The sequence below is a fragment of the Haliotis rubra genome, unplaced genomic scaffold (genome assembly GCF_003918875.1).
Source record: "Haliotis rubra isolate DU_JTF1 unplaced genomic scaffold, ASM391887v1 Scf1, whole genome shotgun sequence".
In the NCBI taxonomy this organism is placed as follows: domain Eukaryota; kingdom Metazoa; phylum Mollusca; class Gastropoda; order Lepetellida; family Haliotidae; genus Haliotis; species Haliotis rubra.
In genome coordinates, this window is record NW_025764891.1 from 1,424,842 (window position 1) to 1,448,419 (window position 23,578).

At 38.8% G+C, this 23,578-nt stretch overlaps 1 protein-coding gene across 1 annotated transcript in view; it reads right to left on the reverse strand.

The window, feature by feature from the left end:
* Window positions 1-14,048, reverse strand: part of LOC124255756 (transmembrane protein 272-like) — a 254,109-nt gene extending 240,061 nt beyond the window's left edge. The window contains exon 1 of the mRNA XM_046690005.1: window positions 13,635-14,048. Coding sequence (XP_046545961.1) covers window positions 13,635-13,946 — 312 coding nt within the window. The 5' untranslated portion in view covers window positions 13,947-14,048. The remainder of the gene's footprint in view (window positions 1-13,634) is intronic.
* Between the last annotated feature and the right edge of the window lie 9,530 nt (window positions 14,049-23,578).

Here is a 23,578-nt window from a genome sequence, read left to right on the forward strand (position 1 = left end):
ACGACAATACAGATTTTTAGTACAATGCAGTTGAGTCACAAATCTAAAATATTGGGTCACAAATATAAGATATTAACTCACCAGAATGTTGAAATCTACAGTGAGAGCAGATATACTGATTGAAGGTTGGTTACAATGACATCAGTTGTATAGACAAGCACGGTCAGACTTCAAATGTTTGTCAGCCTTACGATGGAAGACAGATGTGTATAAATCCAGTCATGTGAAAAGTCCCATCTCTCACAACAAAACAACCAGCCTTTATATAGCACTTACACAGTTCTCGAGCATTCTAGCAAAGCTAGGCTCCATCTCATATCATTATTCTCTCAGAACATTAGGCGATTTTCTCGAACACACAACCGGAAGTCAAAACAAAATAAAGCCAGCCAAGGAGACAACTATGAAGCGCTATCAAAAAGGCGTACCGCTACAAATATATTTGCCATTGAACATGTACTACCCATCAAAAGTTTAGACTCACTGGTATAAATATAGTCACTTACTTCAGGCAACTGTTCTAAACTTCATTTTGCAAAATATTCCATACTGTTTAAAGGCACTGTTTACGCATGAACTGATGTATTGTAAAACAAATTTGTAATGTTGAAAAAAGTATTGTCATGAGTTCAATAAATGATGAAACTCAGTGAAAATTGGCGAATTCTTAACAAAACTTTACACCAAAACGCTGCTGTTCACATGCACAATATTTGCACATGCTTTTCAGCAATTTAATGCATGATCCTTGTGCAATTCATCTGCATAGGGTTTGCGGCTGGTTCCCCAAAGATAGTGGAGAAGTTCATCTTCGATGTAACCATACATATATAAATAACATATAGTGAGTGCTTTAAGTGAGTCTAAGTCTTGGGTAGTATATATGATGCGAGATGCGAGCCAAAACCCACACTCAAAACTTTAAACATTGTGACCCATAATAACTATCACCTAATCAATGATAATACAAATTACAAATACACACTCTCATAACAGCATATAGGCATGTGCTTTATACCGGACACAAACCATCAAAAAATGGTATTCATCTTCGATGTAGCCTTCATTACACACAGTGCACACTCTTTTATCTATAGGAATGTTAACATATCTGCCTGTTTCTATTTTGAGTCCATGGGAACTGCAACAAAACTGCACCATGGCCCTGTATATTCATTATGCAAATTGCTTCAGAATAACTTGTTGATTAATTATTATATATATGTTGTCATATACATTATACGCTGACTGACCACATGTATATGAACATGGGCCGTAGGCCTACATTCTTTATGAATAAAGATTACAATCATCGTCTTTCTCGGTACTCATTAGTTCTGTCGAACTGCAGGTAGTAACTTAAAGTATTTAGTCTAAAGAAACTTTTTGATATGCTTAAAAACGGTATAAGCATCTATACCGAAATGTCGCTGTTGCACAATAAAGTAATTGATCATCCAAGGACTTGTCATTATTATTATTTACAACTTCTAGAATGCCTCTCAAACAGTTTATATGACGACGGTCTCTGAATAATCCAGTATAGACCAGACAATCCAGTGACTGACATATGAGCAATGTTCTGCGGAATTGGGATACCATGACATGGTGCACGTGAGGACAAATCCACATCTTCACGGATGAAGAATTTTAGATCTTTCAGTTGATTTTCAGGCACAGGTCACTAAAACAACGCATTTTTTTTTAAAGTAAGAAGCTGGTGGTACAGGACACCTCGTGTCATCACTGATCACTTCGGTGATCCATTAACATTTTCACAGCCCTTTCACCTTTCATGCCCAGTGGATTGTTTTGTCGGTTCACTGTGACTAATTATTGCCTGACGTTAACGTTGATCTGGTTCAGCCATACGAACCTCCCCGCACCCTGCGATCTACCTCTCAACATCTGCTTAAAGTGCCCAAATCCAGAACCAAGAGTTATGGTGACAGATCTTTCGCAATTGCTGGACCATTGCTGTGGAACAATTTGCCAGAAGAGATCAGAATAAATCAGACACTTGATGTCTTCAAATCAAAACTAAAGACTCATTTGTTTTGTGCCCACTACAACAAAACATAAATGCAGACTCATGGACAACAGCGCTTTTTGCAGTGCTACATTGGATACAAGCGCTATACAAATGAATAACATTATTATTATTATAACGGCACATCCCTTTGATATGAAATGAGGGCTGCTTCAGCGAGTTTCTGCATTGTTACCCAGACATATTTAAAAAACACAGACGACATGTGCCCTAGAGGATACTGCAACAACGCATATATATAACTAGACTACAAGAGATTAACCGACGCTTTGGAGCAGGAAGAATGTTTCTGCCTGCTGGAGGCGCAAACAATGCTCTTCTGTCATTTGCACTCGCCGTGATGCACATATGTGTATAAGAATAGCGACATGTTGTTAGACACATCCTTTTAGAATATTATCATTCAATGTTTAATTCTTAGGCATCACGATTTTGTTTTGTGATATCATGTGTTCAAGAACTACATTTGTTATAAAATAACGAATTGGATGAATTCAACTAGGTTCGAAGTTGTCATAAAGGGTGCATTTCCTTGACCTGTTGGGTTTTTTTCGATAATATTTTTAAATATTCAGTTTGCAGCATCAATGGATGCGTTAGGTACCAACATTTAAGGCTTTTTTGAAAGGTGGACGGGTTTAATGAGGAATAAATCAAGCGTTGTACCAAGGTTAACCCAACGCTCGGCCGACGGGCACAACTTTGACCGTCATCGTCTAGCCTAGGAAGTATCAATATTGTGTTATAATCTAATTCTAATTTGTTAGTATCTACATAACGTACGTTACTATCGAATAATTACTATGTGTTAGGTTTTAAATAGAGTACTATCCTTGAGTAGGGGCGGTGGGGTAGCCTAGTGGTTAAAGCGTTGGCTCGTCACGCCGAAGGCCCGGGTTCGATTCCCCACTTGGGTACAATATGTGAAGCCCATTTCTGATGTCCCCCACCGTGATATTGCTGGAATATTGCTAAAAACGGCGTAAAACCATACTCAATCAGTCAGTCAGTCAGTCTCCTTGAGTACGTAAATGCAATGTATTAGTAATACGTATTTATAACACGTGTTACTACCTAAACAGAAACTACAAATTCTGTTCCATTTTCATGAACAATTGACGAATCAAATCATGTGTTCGTAATTTTCGTGTGCTTACGTAATTAAAAACTGGTAGCAATTGCCATAGTAACATATAAGGACATACTATACCAGGTGCCACTATGTTTCCCAGTCATTCAAAATTGGAATGCAAAAAGGGCCTGGTCATTGATTTCATCCGGGGAAATGAGCAATCAGGGCTGCAGTGTACCGTACAGACTACCCGCTGCAGGCAGCATCAAGACACACTAATCCAGAAATAATTAGAAGTTATTTATAATGATTGAAATTAGAAAGTGATATAGTACATCGACCGACTTTGCTTTATCATTGAGCTCCGCATCGCAGTTTTGTTACCAAATTTACACATGGTCTTCAACTAACGTATAGGCTTGAGGGAAAACAAACACATAATGATAGAATTGTACACGATTTAACGGAGGCATTTGACAGGGTAATCTTCCGAACAGCAAGCTTCAATATGGACCATCCCCTGCCTCTTTTCGCTCTGTCAATGAAAACATTGAAGTTTGTCACTGGTGAGCTTTTAGAACATGTTGACAGCTTAACAGTGTGAGTGAAAAATACATTGAGAGGATCTGAAGCAGCCTATGAAAGAAAATAATTTTGTGTGATATTTCTAGAGTAGGGAATCGATAGGTGCTCGGCGGCAATCGCTGTACGTGGTAATACCACACTCCTGGAATCTGGTAATTTGCTTCCACTTGCCATTTGTGCAGTTCCCAGAAATGCTTTTAGTTTCTGGAGCTGTTAAAGTGAACATATTGCATTTCGGTAGGAACTCCGTCACAGCGTGACATTATGCGGGTTTTTTATATTAAAACTAAATATAGAAAATGACAAAGGGTTGAATTTCAAATTCCGTGCACGTGCGATCATTATTTCGCAGCATCTTTGAAATTTATCGCATTTGTAGTTCAACGATGGCAATTACTGCACTGGATCTTTTGGTTTGAAGAAAGTCGATGTTGTAGAAAGCCTTTTGTTTCGCAGACAATTTGGCACTCGTGTGCGTTTTTTATTAAGAAAGGACAAAGCGAATGGCCGGGAAACATGTTTATGATTTGCGAACTTCGTTAATGGGAAAGACATGAATGTAACCCAGCATTACAAGAACCATGGACAATGGATAAACAATGAAAAGGACAGTCAAACGTCTAGTTTGTTGAATTCCACCACTGGATAATCAAACCTTATTTAAAATCAAACTGGAACGTGAACTTTATGTATTTTGATGTATTTGCAATCCAACTCCCGCGTTATATCCGATTGCATAAGGTTCGCATTTTCTTAGTAATCAACATGTCGCCATATCCAATGTTGTTCACCTCCCACTTTTTCTGTTTAAAGTTCAGTTGTCAAAATCGATTTCTTAAAATTAGCATTTTCATTTAAAAAATCGACTTGTTTCAACAGATTTCGTTAATGCGTTCAATTTTCTTTAAACCAGCGTTTTTTATTATCCTATTGCGTAACTTTTGAATTGACATTACACCTGATTCTTCGATTCTAATAGTGTCTCCATATGTGACATTTGAAGTAAATCGACGATAATTGTTGTATTTATGAAGCGACATATCATGATAATATCCTAACTCCTCTTTGGGGATGAAGCTGACGTTGCAATACAACCAAGGACATTAGCCTGCACGATCATTAGCAACTCCCCGTTCCAGTGGTTCGTTTGAACGCGTCAATACAATACCCGCAGATATCTGTTAACTTTTAAACAACTGTAAACAAAACGCCAATTGTCTTCGACGTTTAGTCGTCTGAGTAGACACAGTGGTCCTTTACTTTAAACCTATCATCAGTGATTACAGACATTGTGTTCGACCAAGTTTAAGATCAATTTGTCAAATATCTATTATTTTCACGAATAATTATCTTCAGGAGGTCAAATGTCTGATTACATTCATTCCAATATCCCAGAACGTATTTTAACAGGCTGATGATTGTTTAAGCATGAACGTTTTTAAAGAGATTTGACGTTAGCAACTCGTCGTCTCACCCGAGGAGTGGAAGCGTTCGCCTTTGCAGATGCGCAAATTAGTTGAGTTGAGTTGAGTTGAGCTTTACGTCACATCGGCATTATTTCAGCCATATAGTGACGAGAAAAGAGTGTTGGACATTTAAACATAACCAAAAATATATACAGATTTTCCTTAATATGTAAGAAGTAAAATGTGCTACTGTTTGTGATAAGTGCAAGGTTTATGGGTTGGCAAACTTCTACTGCAATAAAGACATTGTCAATGCAATGCCATTATAATATGCAGAATGCATATTTTGCAAGATGCAGAATGAATATTTTGCAAGATGCAGAATGCATATTTTGCAAGATGCAGAATAAATATTTTGCAAGAAGCAGAATGCATATTTTGCAAGATGCAGAATGAATATTTTGCAAGATGCAGAATGAATAGGTTCATCTACTGCAATAAACAAGTCGTCCATCCATGAACCTTGGTCTTCGTCATACCTACTTCTTAATGCCACTTCAAGATCTTATACGCCGTCTTCGCGGAGACGTGGCAATTACAGTCATCAACAAACTCAACCATACGGAGAAGAACTACATCGACTTGTCCAACCACCTCACTTTCCTCATAGCATCTATTGCAAGGAAGAAGTTGTAAATCCATAAACATTGTTCTCAATCATCATACCAGCTTCTAAATGCCACATATTAAAGGCTCAAAGACGTTTATGGAAGCTGAAGTGCTGTTCCGCGATGTGACGATATTATCGTGAGTGAACGAGTGAGTTGCAGTTGGTTACACTAATCGTTTTGAATCAGTTATGTACGCCATGCGTGTCGGAAGTATATGTCATAGGAAGTCTCTAAATTTAACGCGTTAGTGTTACCCGAGAAAACAAGAAGTGGTGCTGGCAAACTACAAATAATGGTCAAGCCGAAAGTGGGATTTGAACACATGACCATTTAGTTGATGAGGGAGCACAATAAAATATGCATCCAACTCCCATATTTTGTGTTAGTGTGTGTATGGTTTTACGCCGCTTTTAGTAGCGTTTAAAATTCCCTCCTGCCCGACCGTCCGGAACGGTCTATTTTCATCTCAGACGGTCAAATTTCAAAAGTAGCCTGTCCGGTGGTCCGATAGATATTTCTCTGATCTTGATTGTGAGAGGCAGAAAATGCAACAGATTTCTAGTTTGTAAACCAGGCCATGTACCGTAGCCTTAACGTTACAATACATGCAGTAAAGATTTCAGAAACTTGATTTTATTTTGGTTGTTTATTGTTGAAAACCGGAGAGGCAAGTTTGTATCCGGACTGGTTATTTTTTTTAAGTTACCAGTCCGGCTGTCTGGCTTGGAATTTTGGGAGTTTTAAACACTGCTTTTAGCAATATTCCAGCAATAGCACGGCGGGGGACACCGGTAATGGTCTTCTCACAAAGTACCCATGTGTGGAATCGAACCCGGGTCTTCAGCGTGATCAGCGAACGCTTTGCCCATTAGGCTACAGCCTCTATCTTTTGGTGTGGCGCTTAATGTCAGTATCAATGCAAATATATGACATGTAGAATCACTGTACGTTTCACTTCCTATGAACTAAATGAAACTCTATTCACACTTTGTTTTGTGATTTATGCAGGTATTTCTTGAGAAACCTTTCCGTTTTTGTAGAGTCTAAGAATCATGACTTGCATTCTTTCTCAAAGCATCGGATTCCAACCCGTTTACATTGATTCATGAATCTCTTCATATAAGCCGTCCCATTCCCAAGAACATAATGACATTAATATGTGAAAACTACTCAGGCGAATTGTAAGTCATTACGCTCCAATCATCAAACGGTCATTAGCTACCAGCAAATGATTTCAATATTACCGATTCCACACACATCTCCTGGCCTGTTGCCTCCTGCCGGAAGGTGTTTCACTTCAACTCGATATCTCCTCGTAAAATGTGTTTTGTGTAAATAGAGAGACCAGCAATCCATGCACACCGTTCATTTTATGTCGTGCCCAGCATGTTTATGGCAGAAGCAGTGATCCTTGGAAGCGCTTTAATCTATTGCAGGAACCACATCAAACATCAGTAATTAAAATGTGGTTTCCCTGCCAAATAAAAAGTATTTTTTAAAGAAAGCTGTAATGTCAAACTGCGCCTGCGTTGTCCTTTTCATGTGCTGCCCATTTGGGCGTCTTTCCAACATTAAACTATTACACCGTGATATAAGTGAAATATTGTTATATTTTAAAACCCATTGCCAAAGAACAGTAGTCCACATTTATCCGTGGAAACATACTTCTCTGGGTATTTTAGCAACAAATGCGATGAATATGAGTGAGTGAGTTTTGTTTTACGCCGCTTTTAGCAATATTCCAGCAATATCATGGCGGGGGACACCAGAAATGGGCTTCACACATTGTACCCATGTGTGGAATCAAACCCGGGTCTTCAGCGTGACGAGCGAACGCTTTAACCACTGGGCTACCCCACCGCCCCGCGATGAATATGACCAGTATACTACGGTTATAGCGAACTCAACGGAATCATGAATTTTAGTTCTTTATAACCGTAGCTCATTATACGTATTTCGACTAAAATATACAGCAACTTGTGGGGACCCCAAAACAGTTCGTATTATTAGTCAGTTCGTCACAGGCGTGTTCGTTATAAACGTAGTCGTCTGTAATTGTTCAGTGAATATGATGACAACTGATGCGGAAAGGGAATGTATGGTCTGGCCGTATTGCAAACCCACTCGCTTTTACAATAGTTCAACGTCGTACTTAAGATTATTTTGCTCATATGATGACATGCATGCGTATGTGTGGCTGCTTGTACTAGCCCAGACTTAAGCTGGTTTTATAGTGCTAGCTCACTGAGATACCATGCCGCAGTTAAGCATGAATACTCCACTCGGACACATTATACTGACTTCGAGTCGATCAGTCCTTGTACCCATTAATGCCGAGCGCCAGGCAGGGGAACAACAAGTACCATATTTTAACGTCTTTTTGCATAACGCGGCGGGTGATCGAACCCGCGACCTTCCGTTCTCCGGGCGGACGCTTTAACCACTACACCACGGAGGCGGTCCATAACTCAAGATTTATTTATTCGGATTTGTTCGTAATTAAAGTGAACCCAACAGCAAGGTATGAACTGGACACTGTCAACAGGAATATGACCACCCTCAAGGGTTTGGCGTTACGGATATTTAACAATGGTAATCTTTGGAATATGTTTGCCAGCAGCTAAACTCTAGGCATTGTCAGATGACCTTGTAATTTATCCATCCGCTTCAAGCAAATTGGATCCGGAGCTTTGGTTAAACGATTGGATTAAACAATTCACATGTATAAACAGCAGACACACCGTTTACTCTGACTGAAGTCAATAAGGAACCTCGGGTAAAATACTATAGCGCTTAAACATGCTTGTAAATCTGCACAAAGTTATCAATATTGCAGCATGTTTAAGTTACCATGTCGTTGAAACTTTTAAACGTAAATATCGATTTTTGTAGATTCGTCGCGAAGATGTTCAATCTTATTTGCAGTGCATGACTAAACAGAAGAAGTTTAAACAGTTTGAAGCTTCATTATTGATGACGACAGGGTTTCAAGATCAATACACTGAAGTTAAAAATCCACAAATAAATCTTGTCATCAATACAAAATTGTCTTGTAATTATCATTATAACATGAGATACCCACGCTATAAACTGGAAGGGACAAGGAAGAATTAGGCACGGTTTATTTCACGACAAAGGTTCTTTCATGACGTCAGTTTTGATCTTTCGCTCGGAACGCCATGACGTCGAAAATTAATCGACGTTATTTTTGAGAGGGTAGTGAGTTGTGTCCCTTAGATGCAGCTTGGCAAACCAAATCAAAATAGACGCAATAGCCGAACGATACCTTCCAAAGGTGGGCGTGAATTGGCAATCGGTATTGAGAGAGATTAAAAGGTACATCCGTTTAAACATATTTTATTCCATTCAAGAAGAAAGAAAAGGATTGGCAAACAAGCCTAATTGGCTTATATTAATGCCGCTCCATAATACATGTGAAGGTTCACTTTTATGCGTAATGTTGTACATTTTTATAATAGTTATAACAAGTGATCTCTGAATAATAACAATATTGGATATCAACAATTCATCTTGGTTTTGTTTCGTGGCCAGTTGATACAAATAGGAAAATAATGGAAACTACAAAAACATTTATGAATCAAATCGTTGTGATGTAATAATGAATTGATGGACTGACCGTAGAATATCCATATTCGTCTGATGTGATACTGAGTTATTACCATTTAGCACATCCCGCAGGGAGAAACCTTTTTCATAGAAATAAGATTCGTATCGAATGCTATCATATTTAGGACAGATGAAAAAATAGTGGAATACATCCTCATAATCTTGTGAGCAGGAACAAGAAGCTATCAGAAATGAAACGATTATATTTATCACTGTTTAAGTCACTGCATCCCAATCTAAGGCGGCAATGTATTATTTGACAGAATCGACTACCAAAATTTAGATCCAACATTGTGTTGGTATTAACTTGTGGTGTGATTAAATTCTTAAACTGTCCAACAGAGGAAGCGTTTGTCGCATTTGTAGGTAGGTCATTCCACAGTTTAATTGTATCGGGCAAAAACGATTTGGCATAATTAATAGATTTGCATCTAATAGTTCGATAATTTTCATTATTCCTAAGATTGTAGGTAATGTTATCAGAAACATTCCCTGGAGCAAAATCACAAAGATAGTCAGGAACCATATGGTTTACCAGTTTGTAAAATAATGTTAATTTAGAAATTTCTATCCGTTTCGCTAAGGAAGTCAGGTTTGTCTCATGATATAGTCAATCTGGGAGGCTCGTACCTCTAACTGCACCACATATTGTGCGTTAGGCATCTAAGTGAAGGTGCTCTAGTGATAAGGACTGTTCGTTTGTACAATTGTCCCAGAGATGACAGCAATAGTCAAATAAAGGTAAGATAAAGGATTTATACATTGCTTCGAGAGTTTTGCGTGATAGTCTGTATTTAAAGCTACGAAGGCAATTAATCATAGGGCTAATTTTTCTTATCATTTCAATAATGTGGGAATGCCAAAGGAGGTTTTCCTGTAAAGTAATGCCTAAATGTTTATGAATCTGCACTTCATTTATACGGGTACCGTTCATCGAGAGGGGAGGTTTCGTAGAATGTTTGGTTTTGCGTGAAAATTGGATAGTTACAGTTTTGTTTGGATTAAATTTTACTTGCCAGGTTTCCGCCCATTTAGATATTCTGTCTAAATATGAGTTAAGAGTAAACGCACTCGTATGGGGATCGTCGATTATTACATAGAGTGATGTGTCGTCTGCGAAAAGACGTATATTACTTTCGATTCCATCAACAATGTCGGTTATATATACTAAGAATAAAAGGGGTCCAAGGACTGATCCTTGGGGCACTCCGGCTATTATCGGTTTTAATTCTGATTTGTAACCTTGAATAACTACTCTTTGCATTCTATTTTGCAAATAACTTTCAAACCATTTCAATAACTTCCCATCTATCCCACATGCTTTTAGTTTATGGATAATCCCCTTGTTCCAAACTTTATCAAATGCCTTGCTTATATCGCAGAATACAGCTCTGACTTCTTTTCCGTTGTCTATAGCTTTAGCAATAAAATTATACAAATGCGTGAGTTGGTAAGCTGTTGAATCTCCTGGCATGAATCCAGATTGTAAATTTGAGAGGCAATTGTTATCTCTCATGAAATTAAGGATATATTTATATACATTTTTCAAAGACCTTGGATAAACAAGATGTTAAGGCAACATTTATGTCAGGTGATGATAGTACGTTTTCCCAATCAGTATTATCAACGTGGGAACAGATAGCGTCTTTGTTTACCAAGGTGTAATCATAAATTTTTCTCAGATATGTTTTCGTTGACTTCATATATTCTTTTATTGTTACGGATACTGGGCAATGATCGCTGCAAAAAGGTTCTAAAACATTTGACTCTTTTACCATATCGAGACGAGAAACGAATATCAAATCAATAAGGGTTCTACTGTTTTGGGTGACTCTGGTTGGTGAGTTTATAAGTTGATGCAAACCGTAAGCCACCATAAGATTGTTTAATCTAGCGTCTAATTTATTGTAAATATCAATGTTAAAATCTCCAACAATGATTGTATCTAAATCCATATCCATTGCATCCCAAATTGATTGATCTAACAGGTTCCAATGCTGCTCACTTTTGTCTGCTCTATAAAATACACCCACTAGATACTTCCTGCTTTTGTAGCGGAGCTCTATCCATAATGCTTCCAGACCGATCTTATCTAAAGTTTCTACTCGTTTGGCAATGAATGTGTTAAACGGTACATATAACCGCCTTGAAGTTTGTTAGAATCTCCACGTAATACCAAACATAACCCTTTAATAGAGTTGTCCGACATTGCGGAGGCTGGATTATATTCAAAGAGTCATCATTGTCTAAGTACGAGTAAATTGTTTAAATCCTGTACATCTTATTAACATTCGTAAAGAGGCTATGCAAGATTCAAGATGTATATCGAGGGAATCTTTCAGTGTCCTTTGTATGATAATCAACTTCTGTTGGTCGATCTTTTACTTAAATTCAGGTAAGAGCGGATGCCCTGTTTGAAAACGTTAGACAAGATGTTATTATCTGGGGATTCTCCCAGTGCCTCTTGTCCTATAATCAACTCACGTTCATCGTTCATTTTCTTACATTCAGGTAAGAACGGATTCCCTGTATCCACTTGATCAATAGAGGTGAAGCACAAAAATGCAGTATATGGATATCATGGCAATGCGCCCTCTACCCTGACACATCTATGCATCTTAATCACCAGATCGTTTAAATCATGATCCTTATGGTGCGTTTTATATTGCCACGATTATGTTTTATTTTTTTAACAAGTGTTCCACCTTCCACGATGTAATATACTTCATTTAGAGAGATTGATTTGGACAAATTGATTCACCGAACACTAACTAAACTTGATTCACCGAACACTAACTATCTGTTAACACCATTACAAACCGTGTGTTTTCATATGAAGAGGAACGGGTTGCCTTATTACATAAAGCACAAGATAAGGTGATTAATTACTTCAAGTACAATGCCCGCCACTGTTATTACACAGCATAATAAAGGATGACATCAAAAACATTGTTATGGTTTACACACAGTGTAAGCACGAACAACTTCAGTGTTTGTGGATATTTTAATGAGAATATAAATGGGCATTGGTTTAGGGCTCAGACGGGTAACCCCGATACCCTGGACTGGTGGGTGATGAGTCTCAATACCCGGACCCGTTATGATCATGTGACTAATAGATTAAACAATGTTATATGTTATTCTTTCATAATTAAAAGGTTGTATTGCCTTTGAAGATTTAGACATAATTACAGTCACTTCTTTTGAATATAATACATGGTTAAGATATTGAAAAACTCGAAATTTTAGCCTCTGAGATGAAGAATATATCGCCATTTCTTACAAATTTGATGTCAGGAATGAACATAACGGGTATCAGAGTAGGGTAGACTAATAGGGGGTGGGGTACCCGGGTAGAAAATTTGGACCCGTTCCAGCCCTACATTGGTTATAGATCAAGTAGGCAAGTATAACATTTATATATAATAACGTCAAAACAGGAGCTGGGAGGACATGTGTCGTGTTTAATGTCCGACACTGTGGACTATAGATCACTGTAAGAAACCAAGTGAAGACTTAGTGTTCATAGGAGATATGAGGCTAAGATGTTTTTTTAGCCTCAAAATTATATTTTCTAGGAGGAGTATTACTTCAAATATATCAGGTTATAACCTTTCCCAATCGTACCGAATAACCTTTATCATATACATCGTATACGTTGTATATAGTGGGTGTGATAATAAAAACTGCTTTTGGTTTTAATCTATGTGTCATTATCCTTGTATTACGTTCAAATAAATTGCCGAGCGCAATAACACTGATGATGTTCTAATACCATTTGTAGTACTGTAAACGACCTTTCTGCCTGTTTTTTTCTTTTGAACATGTGAAGTATATACAATTTGCAATTCTGTCGCAGATCATTGCATATTGCCTTCTTAGGTTACATGTGCTAAGCAGAATAAGCGTTTTTACTACCTCAGTAAAACGACATCGATATATACATGTGTTAACATTATCGAAAGGGCAACAACATTTGGTTTACAGGCACTTTTTATCCTCATTCCACATCACACTACGACAAAGCGTCGTAATCTTGATACTGTGTTACTCTGAAACATTCCAAAATGTTCATTTTTCCGAAGATCATTGCCTGCTGTTGTGCCATTTGATTACAATGATGCTATCACTACAGATGGTATTTCACGCATCAAGGAGATATCAAATCCACGACACCATCAACCGTACAACTAAATATCGATTTTAAGAAAATATCCGCTCACCTGCACCAGCACCACTTTCGTCTGTGTGAGCCGCAATGGTGAATTGGGTACGGAGCCGTACCTGCTACTCTCAATGTTATCCATATTGAAAGAAACACTCTTTGATGGCGAAGACTCTGCATTGCTCTTGTTAGAAGCTTCGGATGCAATTGAAAGTCTTGCAAGTTTTTCCTCTCTTGCAGTAAGAAGTCTGGAATTAGCTGACCTTTGAAGCACCGTTGGTGCCGATCTTCTTCTAGGAGCACCTTTGATGCTTCCGACCCTACGACGATGTTTACGGACCAGTGTGCCCGCCCTTGTCAACATAGACATGACTGTTGGCACCGATTGGGGATTTCAACTCATTCTATTGCTAGAACAGAGATGTAACTCTTAACGTCGTCGCTAGGTACACTGCAGATTGATCCGTTGTCGCTGTCGTCTCATTCCTACTCGCAGACTCGCTAAGCACGTGCTATACACAATCTAACGCGTTCTCGGGGTCGACCGGGGACAGAGTGGCCACATGATTGGTCGTCTCACAAGGGGACAAGGACCATAATCAGTAATGCAGGACACATGCCTACTTTAATTGCTCTTATTAAGCCTACTCACAAAATGTACAATTAAGCCTTAATTGACACCAACGTGTTATCAGCACACACAGAGTATTAGTTTTCAATAAAATCCAATATAGTTTTCTTTTGTGGAACTATTTCTGTATGAACACTCACGTCGGCGTCTGCACTGTTTGAACACACATATAGAGTTCGAAATATATAGATTTGAATGCGTTTGTGCATTTTAAAGTGATGAACGCAATCTATCGTATTGCCTTGTTAAACATCATTTTAAAATGGGATCTATAACGTTTCAAATATGAGAACATTTAAATGGGATTTTAACCAGATTGAGTCAGGATGTAGGCTGCACCTGAAGCATTCATTAAAGATCTTAATCTGTGATGACAACATCTTTGCTTCTATATTTCACTATATAGAGATGCCTCATCACTGAATTACAAGATTTTCCATAGAAGTACACACCCTATGATAACGTTTCACACACGTGCTTATGGTATGGTCGGAAAGGTACAATGGACAATGTTTTGAGTGGGGATTTGCCATGATTCCTGAAATGGTGTTTGTCACTTATTCTTCTGTTATGCCAACTTAATGAGGTTCCAAAGTATGACAGTAATCTTTGGTTAATCATGTTGTCATCAGTTCTTTTCTATACAGATCTTCCTGACATCATTGTCGTCGTCCCCAGCAACCAATATTTGTCTTGAGAGGAATGGGAACGTTCGGTGACTATTGGTTGACTTCATTCCATCTGAGACCCATTGCCTGGGTCAATCTTCATGATCTCATTCATACAATTCCCTGGTGAGGAAGCAATAAAAATACATTTACAACCACCTCTGAATATCTGGAATATCAAAACAGCTTCAAACAGCAAACAAACAAGTGTTTTCATAAATAGTACACCTGGGCCATCAACCAAACTGTACCATTTACCATGATGAGTTTCTTTGTCGTCGTTCACATTAAATCTGTCTCTTTGATGGATGTTATGCTTAATTGTATTTTAAAAAGATTGATGGTCAGACATATCCAATTCATAGTAATTCTGTGTGCTGGCTTAATTACCTTGCTAGCACAATATCGTTGTACAAATATATGCTGATTAACATGTGGTTGAGATGGACGATAATAGACTTCATTCAGCTATTCATAGTAAATTGGATCTACGGACGGATATACTATTGTATAGTCTCTCTCGACCTTCAATAAGGGCTTCTAATAACTCACCTACGCGCATATGCAATTTGCAGATATTAAAGCTGACATATTTTACATAAATCATTACAACACGTGTAAATCTTAACCAAAATGCTCGCGATGCGAAAGGAAATTGCAACGTAACAAAATCACCGACTAGTTATTGTTCGAAGAGTTACTCTGCGTTTTTTTCTTATTGATGCCTAACTGTGTTGTTGATAACATATCTGACGGTGTTATATGTCTGCAATTTGCAGATATTACAGGTAACAAATTTCATGTAAATTTTTAAACCACTTTATGACTTCTTTGTTGGGCATTTAGAAGTTCAGGTGATGAAGAATGATGATAAATTTATGTATATACAACCTTTCACAGAATAAAGAACTTATATCCATAAAATTATCATGACTCTTCAAGTGCAACACATAAAGTTATTATCACGGTAACTCTCTGTTTTATTTATCCATACCTATCAAAACCTGGTCACCCATAGTACGCCATGTGCTTACTTGTCCTGTAATAGTTCAATGTCCTTTACCAATGGTTCATGTCCATTGTTACCGGAAGGCATATCTTTTATAGCTACTACGAAGGTTTAGTTAACGTCAGTACAGTGCTGACAGAGGGCTCACTATCATGACACTGATGCCTCAATGGCATCTTTTCCTGTCATCCCGGTTGTGACTATCGTGTATAAAGCTGTTGACCTAGGTCATTCCTCTAACATTAGACATCAATAATTGATTTTTAATGGCGATTTTCTTGACATGCATCACGCCCTAATAGGTTCATAACCATCGATCGAAGATATTGAAAGACATGAAAAGATCCAATTTACTGAGCTGAATTGATAACGAAACGGTTGACACAAAAGAATACGGAATCTCAAAACCATACTTCAGAGAGTAACTGCGGGAATATTGTTTGACGCCGCATACACTATTTAGCAAGAAATAGTGTTGAAAATGTCTGTAAACCTATAAATGGATCATTGCATACAATGTGACTGAAAAGATTTACACAGCAAAAGCATATTAAGTGATATTTTCTAAAGATGTGGTAACAATGTTTTGCATAAACCAAATAACTAAACGGATGAATAATTTAATGTTGTATAATTGCTGTTGAAACAAACAAGTGTAGTCAAGAAATCGTCAGTTAATGATTTATTTCAAACTGCTTGCGTTACTCTGCGTCTGAGTGTTTGTTCTCTATGTCGTGAAACTTTCTTCATCCCTACATTACACGAAATATTGCGTGCACGTTTGAACGACATGCAGTTTTGTTGCTTTTTGATGGGAGCGTAACTGTTGTTTTTGTGTTTTTGTGAATTTGACCAAAGGCTTGCAAATACAATTAATCCTTTGCTTAAAAAATTAAGGTTTCGTCACAGTGTGAGAACATGCAATCGAAAGTTGATGCCATATTATCATAAAACTCTTGATAAATGGCGAGTCCTCTGCGGCTCATAGAATGTCTATAATGCAATTAATCCTTTGTTCTGAAGATAGAGGGGCGGTGGGGTAGCCTATTATCGATTATTGCTAAAAGCGGCTTAAAAACAAACTCACTCACTCCTTATAGACTACACATTAAATTTCCAGCGTAACGCTGCATGCCTTGCTTTGTAGTCATAATGTCAATTTTTCTTTGCCATCGCATGTATCCATTCATTTAAACTATAAGCAGGTTGATGTCCACTATCTGGTTGGCATATCTTTATTGGTCAGCCAATTTTACAATAATTGAATGTTTCATTTACCATGGATGATTAACGTTTCCTTATACCAACGGTTACCATAGTTATAAGACAATTTGTTTTATTGCTACCGGTAGTAATTTATATTTTGGAGGGGCGGTTGGGTAGCCTATTGGTTAAAGCGTTCGCTCGTCAAGCCGAAGACTCAGGTTCGATTCCCCACATGGGTACAATGTGTTAAGTCCTTTTCTGGTGTCCCCCGCCGTGATGTTGCTGGAATATTGCTAAAAACGGCGTAAAACTAAACCCACTAAATCACTCTCACTCACTCACTCACTCTGAAGATAGAAGCTGTCAGTTCTAGATTAAATAGTAAAACATTTTGAATAATATATAAAAAATCTCTGTGGAATTGAGAGTTGTAGCATTCCGTCTATACCATGAGAATATGTTTATTGATCACAAGCAAATGGCAATGAAACCAGGTGTTAGTGAAAAGGGGAGCGTATTCTGCCCCACCGCTGACACCCTTCAAAAACACACGAAAAGGCTAGCCAACAGCTCACACCGGGAACATAATACAAGCCCAAATAGGAAATCGGTTCTGGCGAACTGGGGCGTTCTGCGAGGCCGACATTTGTACCAAGTAGACATGCAGAGAGGTGCGCCAGGCCAACTTGCCGGTGTCCTTGGAAGTAATTAACGCCAATCATCATTGTTTTCACAGTCTGGGGTCGTCTCACCATTTCAGTGAATTTAGCTCACAACTTACTGAATACACTGAGTTTGAGTTCACCACTTTAGTTTAAAAAACCTGTTCACCACTTACTGAATTTACTTTGGAAAGTAGGGAACATTGTTTACAAAGAGTATAAATAAAGGAATGATACATTTACTAAACCCTGCATTCGCAGTACCTCCCTGGGCGAACAACATCTTTAGAAGCAAGAGTCGTATAACGCACTTTGAAATCTTCGTAGGAACAGCTTACTTGACTGTTCCACAAACGTTGTAAAACGTATACCAAAGACTACATGCTTCTCGATATAAAGGGATAAAGGGACAGTTCACGCTTAGAGTCTTGTCCTACTGTCTTGTAGAGAGTGAGTGAGTTAAAATTTATAGTCACATCGGCAATACTTCAGTCATATTGTGACTTAAAAAGTTATAAATTAACAATAAACACAAATACATTATAAAACACCTATCGGCAAAGGACAGTAAAACAACTAGATTATCACAGGAATAAATCTAAGACTAGTAATTAAATCTAAAATATTTTACCTATAAATGACAATACAATATATAAACCGGCTATAGATTGCCAACAACTGAAGGTAGATCACCATACTAAGGACCATGGGTCTTGTAGAGAGGTGTTTGGCACTTTGAATCTGTTGGCATAGAATTAAATTATGTATGAAACGGAGGAGCAACGCCTATATACCTTAAGCTTATAAAGATACACTCCTGGGTCAAAATCCCTTGATCTCATTTTCCCTTATCCGATCAGAAACTTCGACTCGTAAGCATAAAGATCAGCAAAGATCAGCAACAATGTGGGCAAAATGTGTCCATGGGGATGTCTTCTTCTAGATCTCGCCTGGTGTTCCTATTCTCTGATTTCACGTAAAATCACACGCCTCAGACATGTTCGATCTTGTATTGATTTAGACAGACAAGTTCGATATTGTTTGGTTACAAACCACAGAAAATGCTCAGTTAGAGCGGTGGACTTGAATTTTTTTTATTAGCCATGACCCATGAGCTGCCATCTGATATCACCATTAGCTCAAACCGGGCATGGCAAAAGTTGTCAACACTTATCCATCCAGCAAATATAGATTGCAGACCAAATTGTCCCTTATGTCATGCCTCACAGTTTTAGTTACAAGCACTCTGTAATGCTGACCCTACTCGTCCAGTGGTAGCAATTTTAGCGCCTTTAACAAACCCGGAAGCGGAAGTGATGACTAAACTTCCAAGGTACGCCACATGTCCTGAAGGTACGAGACAAACATCGGAGTCTACAAAACAGTCTTGTATGATACTGGTTTCCGATCACGCTTTCAAAAGGTCATACATCCTTTATTTAGATTCACATTATCTCATAAAATGCCGGATTATGTTACTCCAGATCTATTTATGCTACTCTGGGCAATTCATAGCCATACAACCTGTGAACAGACCAGCATGATATTTGGACGTGTGGTATGTAATGTCACACCAGCCTTATTAAGTGTACTGATTCATTCTTTGGTATTACGTTAGAACTTTAAAACCTCAAGCTGAATACGACTCCTATTAGGTAAATATGTAGGTTCTGATTTACCAGACAGAGGTGAATCAAGTAACGTCATTATACAAGGAAATTCTAACCGGGCCGATATGACACTTTTCTGAATATCTGGTTACAACTAATTATGTACTTTCTCAGTATCTAACCTATATCTCACCGTCATACTATATACACACTCGCTAACATAAATAGAATACATCCATCACATTATTTAAATCTGCAGAACGAATTCCTTTCTGAGATTACAATTCAGTGTTTCCAAAATCACTGTGCGATGTACACTAATCTATTATCTTCATTCTGTGAACTGAATTCATTCATTTTAAATTGTCGCTGATATTTGTGTAAAAAGGCCTGACACCCAAGCGCATATTGCTAAACAAAGGGACAAATCCTCTCCCATAGTCATAACGGATCGCTATCTCTGTGTGAGCCACAATGTATCTAATTTGATTCTGAAATATCAGTGTGAACATTTGCACTGCATACTGGTGATTATCAAAACACAATTGTAAAAACTGCCTCCAACTGCGTTGCTATACGAACTTGTTTTTAGCTGTTTTCTATTGTGCGGCTTACAACATACATTCTCATTTTTATACAAATTGTGAATGGCGTTTGCAAAGGACATGCGTCCCTTTTTGGAGAGCCGCATATGTCCTCACTGATTTACATTGAAACATTCATACCATTTTCAGAGCTATTTTGCCTTTTAAGCCTGGATAAATCCGTTGCGCCTGGTTCATTATTATGGTTCTCAGGCGTTGTCATTTTGTATTTTTAGATTCAGAAATGTCAGAAACAATAATCATCTGCTCCCCTCTTTCAAAATTACACTGGATTGGTTGAGGGTTTGTCTTTCGTTAGCAGGTATAGTCAAGCACTATGGAGCAGATAAATCAAGGATTGATATTATGAGCACATGTACGTTTTTGAGGATATCAACCAAGTTAACGAGTGTGACTACGCAGCCGGCTGTGCCGTCTTGTATGACGAACATCAGGATATGTTCAAACCCGGAACCCCCTCGGAGATTATCACGACTACTGCCTCTGCTAATTCCTTCACCTTGGTCGGCTTTTGGGGAATTTTCGAGTGAATGAGAATCTAAGTTGATTCAGTGAGTCAGTATGATGGATTCATCAAACTGACCTGAAGAACAAGTCTTTTCATGGGTATAATACACTACTGGCTAGCTGACGCATATAGTGCTCTGGGTTAGTCGAATTGAGATATATAGATCTTTGAATGGCATTTAGAAGTGATACACATAAGGAAGATAATTGTTATGGATGTCAACTTCTTTATTATGAGGAACACAACGTTTCGGAATATACTCCTTACTCCTTCATCAGGTGAATGAATGGTATGTGACAGATAGCATATATATGTACATGTAAGAACAACAAAAGTAATAAGTAAACAAAGATGCAGGCAAAACAATAGAACATTAACAACATCCTCCACCATGCATTTGCAGAATAATTAAACACCGGATCCAGCACATACGCTGTCAAAAGGCACACCTCCAAGCGCAGATTGAGATAACAAGATCACACCTTGAAGATGTCCTCAAACCCGACCTATACTACAAGACCCAGTCCCTAGCTCAGACCAGCCGCCACCAACTCAACAACAAAATCAAGGCCACACACATCGACAAACTCACCAAACTGCGACGCCAACATAACAAGCATGTCCCAGAAGCCAGCCCCAGAACTACCAAGAATAAGACAGTAATCAATTTGAGCAGCAAGACCCTGACTACCGCACAAACATCCCTCCTTGCCAAAGGCCTGAAATATGTCCCTGTCAACGCAAAAACCAACACAGACGCCTTCATAACCAGCATCGAGAGTGGTCTCCAACAACTGGCTCCTAATGTCAATGCTGATTACCTCCGTCACCAGATTGTAGATACAATCAAGAAAGCCCCCAAACCACGCCATAACCTCATCACCCATGAGAGACATGCCATGACGGAACTACGCAAGGATACTACCATCCCTATCACAGAAACTGACAAAGGTAAAGCAGCTGTTGTCATGAACACCCCTGATTTTCTGCAGCTCGTCAACAACACCATCGCCGACACCACCACCTATCTCACTATTCAGAAAGACCCTACTGCTAAACTCGATGGTCAGCATAAGAAGACCCTAAAAGACCTCCACTGTAACAGAGAGATTAATAACACCATCTTCAACCAGTTGAACCCCATCAACTCCCAACCAAGTGGAGGACCACTTGCTGGGAGAACAGCCAGGTGATCAATAAGCATGTGCAGTGAAATTTCAATTTCGCACGTACAACTCGCACACCTGGCTGTTCTACCAGCAAGTGGTCCTCCCTCGTAAGAAACAGCGAAAAGTGACAACAAAATAATGATCGTTTGTTAAACAACTTTTATATTCGGGTGTCCAAAATTATGAGACAAATCATCAGAGTTGGTCTGTCGATTTCATGTGACTGTGCAAAGTTTGATTTTGTTGCATTTACTAGATTTTGCGTTAGTGAGCAATTCATCGTTCTCAAATGAAGTCAAACGGACTATAGACGTGTCCCTCCAAAGGACTTCAGTATATCGCAAGCCGACACACACAGGCCAGTACATCAACTACAACTCCTGTCACCACCCCCAGACATAACAAGCCACCATTGCCACCCCCACTCGACGTGCCAAATCCATTTGCCATCCAGACGCCCTCAGCAGTGAACTGGACCACCTGAAGAAAACTTTCACTTCCCTCAACAGCTAGACTCTGCCCACCTAGTCTCCAAAACCATCCGCAAGACCCTCAACAACTTCGATCCTAGACCCAAACCTGCCCCATCACCCATAAGAATCCCCACACCCTACCAAGGCCCTGTCAGTCATCAGATCTCTCGCCTCATCAAAACCCAAGCAAACACAGAAGTCACCTTCTGTAGCGGCAAGACCATCAAGACTCCTCTGCGAGCCAACGGCAGAGGCCCCAGCAGCACTACCCCCAACCCCAGAGGATACATATACCAGATCCCCTGCAACTGTGGCCACCAATACATCGGAGAAACCCTCCGACCCCTTAACACCAGACTCAAAGAACACATGTCCTCGGTCAACAAACTAGACTTGAAATCCGCCATCTCTGAACACATCATCAACAACCAAGATCATCACAACAAGTGGGAAGCCACTAGAGTTCTGTCTTGCAGCAACAACTGGCGACAAAGAAAACTACAAATCATTGCGTTATCAATGTCTGTGCTAAACATCTTGCTCTGGGTCCATCTGTTTGTACTGGCCTCTAGTTGTCTGTAATCATTGCGTTATCAATGTCTGTGCTAAACATCTTGCTCTGGGTCCATCTGTTTGTACTGGCCTCTAGTTGTCTGTAATCATTGCGTTATCAATGTCTGTGCTAATCGTCTTGTTCTGGGTCCATCTGTTTGTACTGGCCTCTAGTTGTCTGTAATCATTGCGTTATCAACGTCTGTGCTAAACATCTTGCTCTGGGTCCATCTGTTTGTACTGGCCTCTAGTTGTCTGTAATCATCGCGTTATCAATTTCTGTGCTAATCATCTTGCTCTAGGTCCATCTGTTTGTACTGGCCTCTAGTTGTTTTTCTCTATTGCGTTTATCCATTAGTGTTATTACAGGCTACCTCCCATCTGCCCTTTGTCCATTCTCCAGATATTGTTTCATTTTCATTTTTATTGTATAAATTGATTTCGTCACGATATGGCTGATATATTGCCGATGTGACGTTAAATATTAACTCACTCACTCACTCTCCATATATTGGCTTCTAGATGTCCACTGTTCATCACCTATCAACACTGCTTAACTGTTAAATGTTGGCTTCTATCAGCACTAATTAACTAGTTTTGGCGTCCATTCAGTGCTAATTAACCGTTAAGTGCTGGCTTCTATTTGTTCCATTGTTTTGCCTGCATCTTTGTTGTCTTATTACTTTTGTTGTTCTTACATGTACATATATATGCCATCTGTCTCATACCATTCATTCACCTGATGAAGGAGTAAGGATATACTCCGAAACGTTGTGTTCCTCATAATAAAGAAATTGACATCCATAACAATTCTCTTCCTTATGAACATATATAATTATTATCAATTTTAAATAAACAAATCATTGATGATGGAATACATCCACATTCTGTTTCGACTGTCCTCAGTCG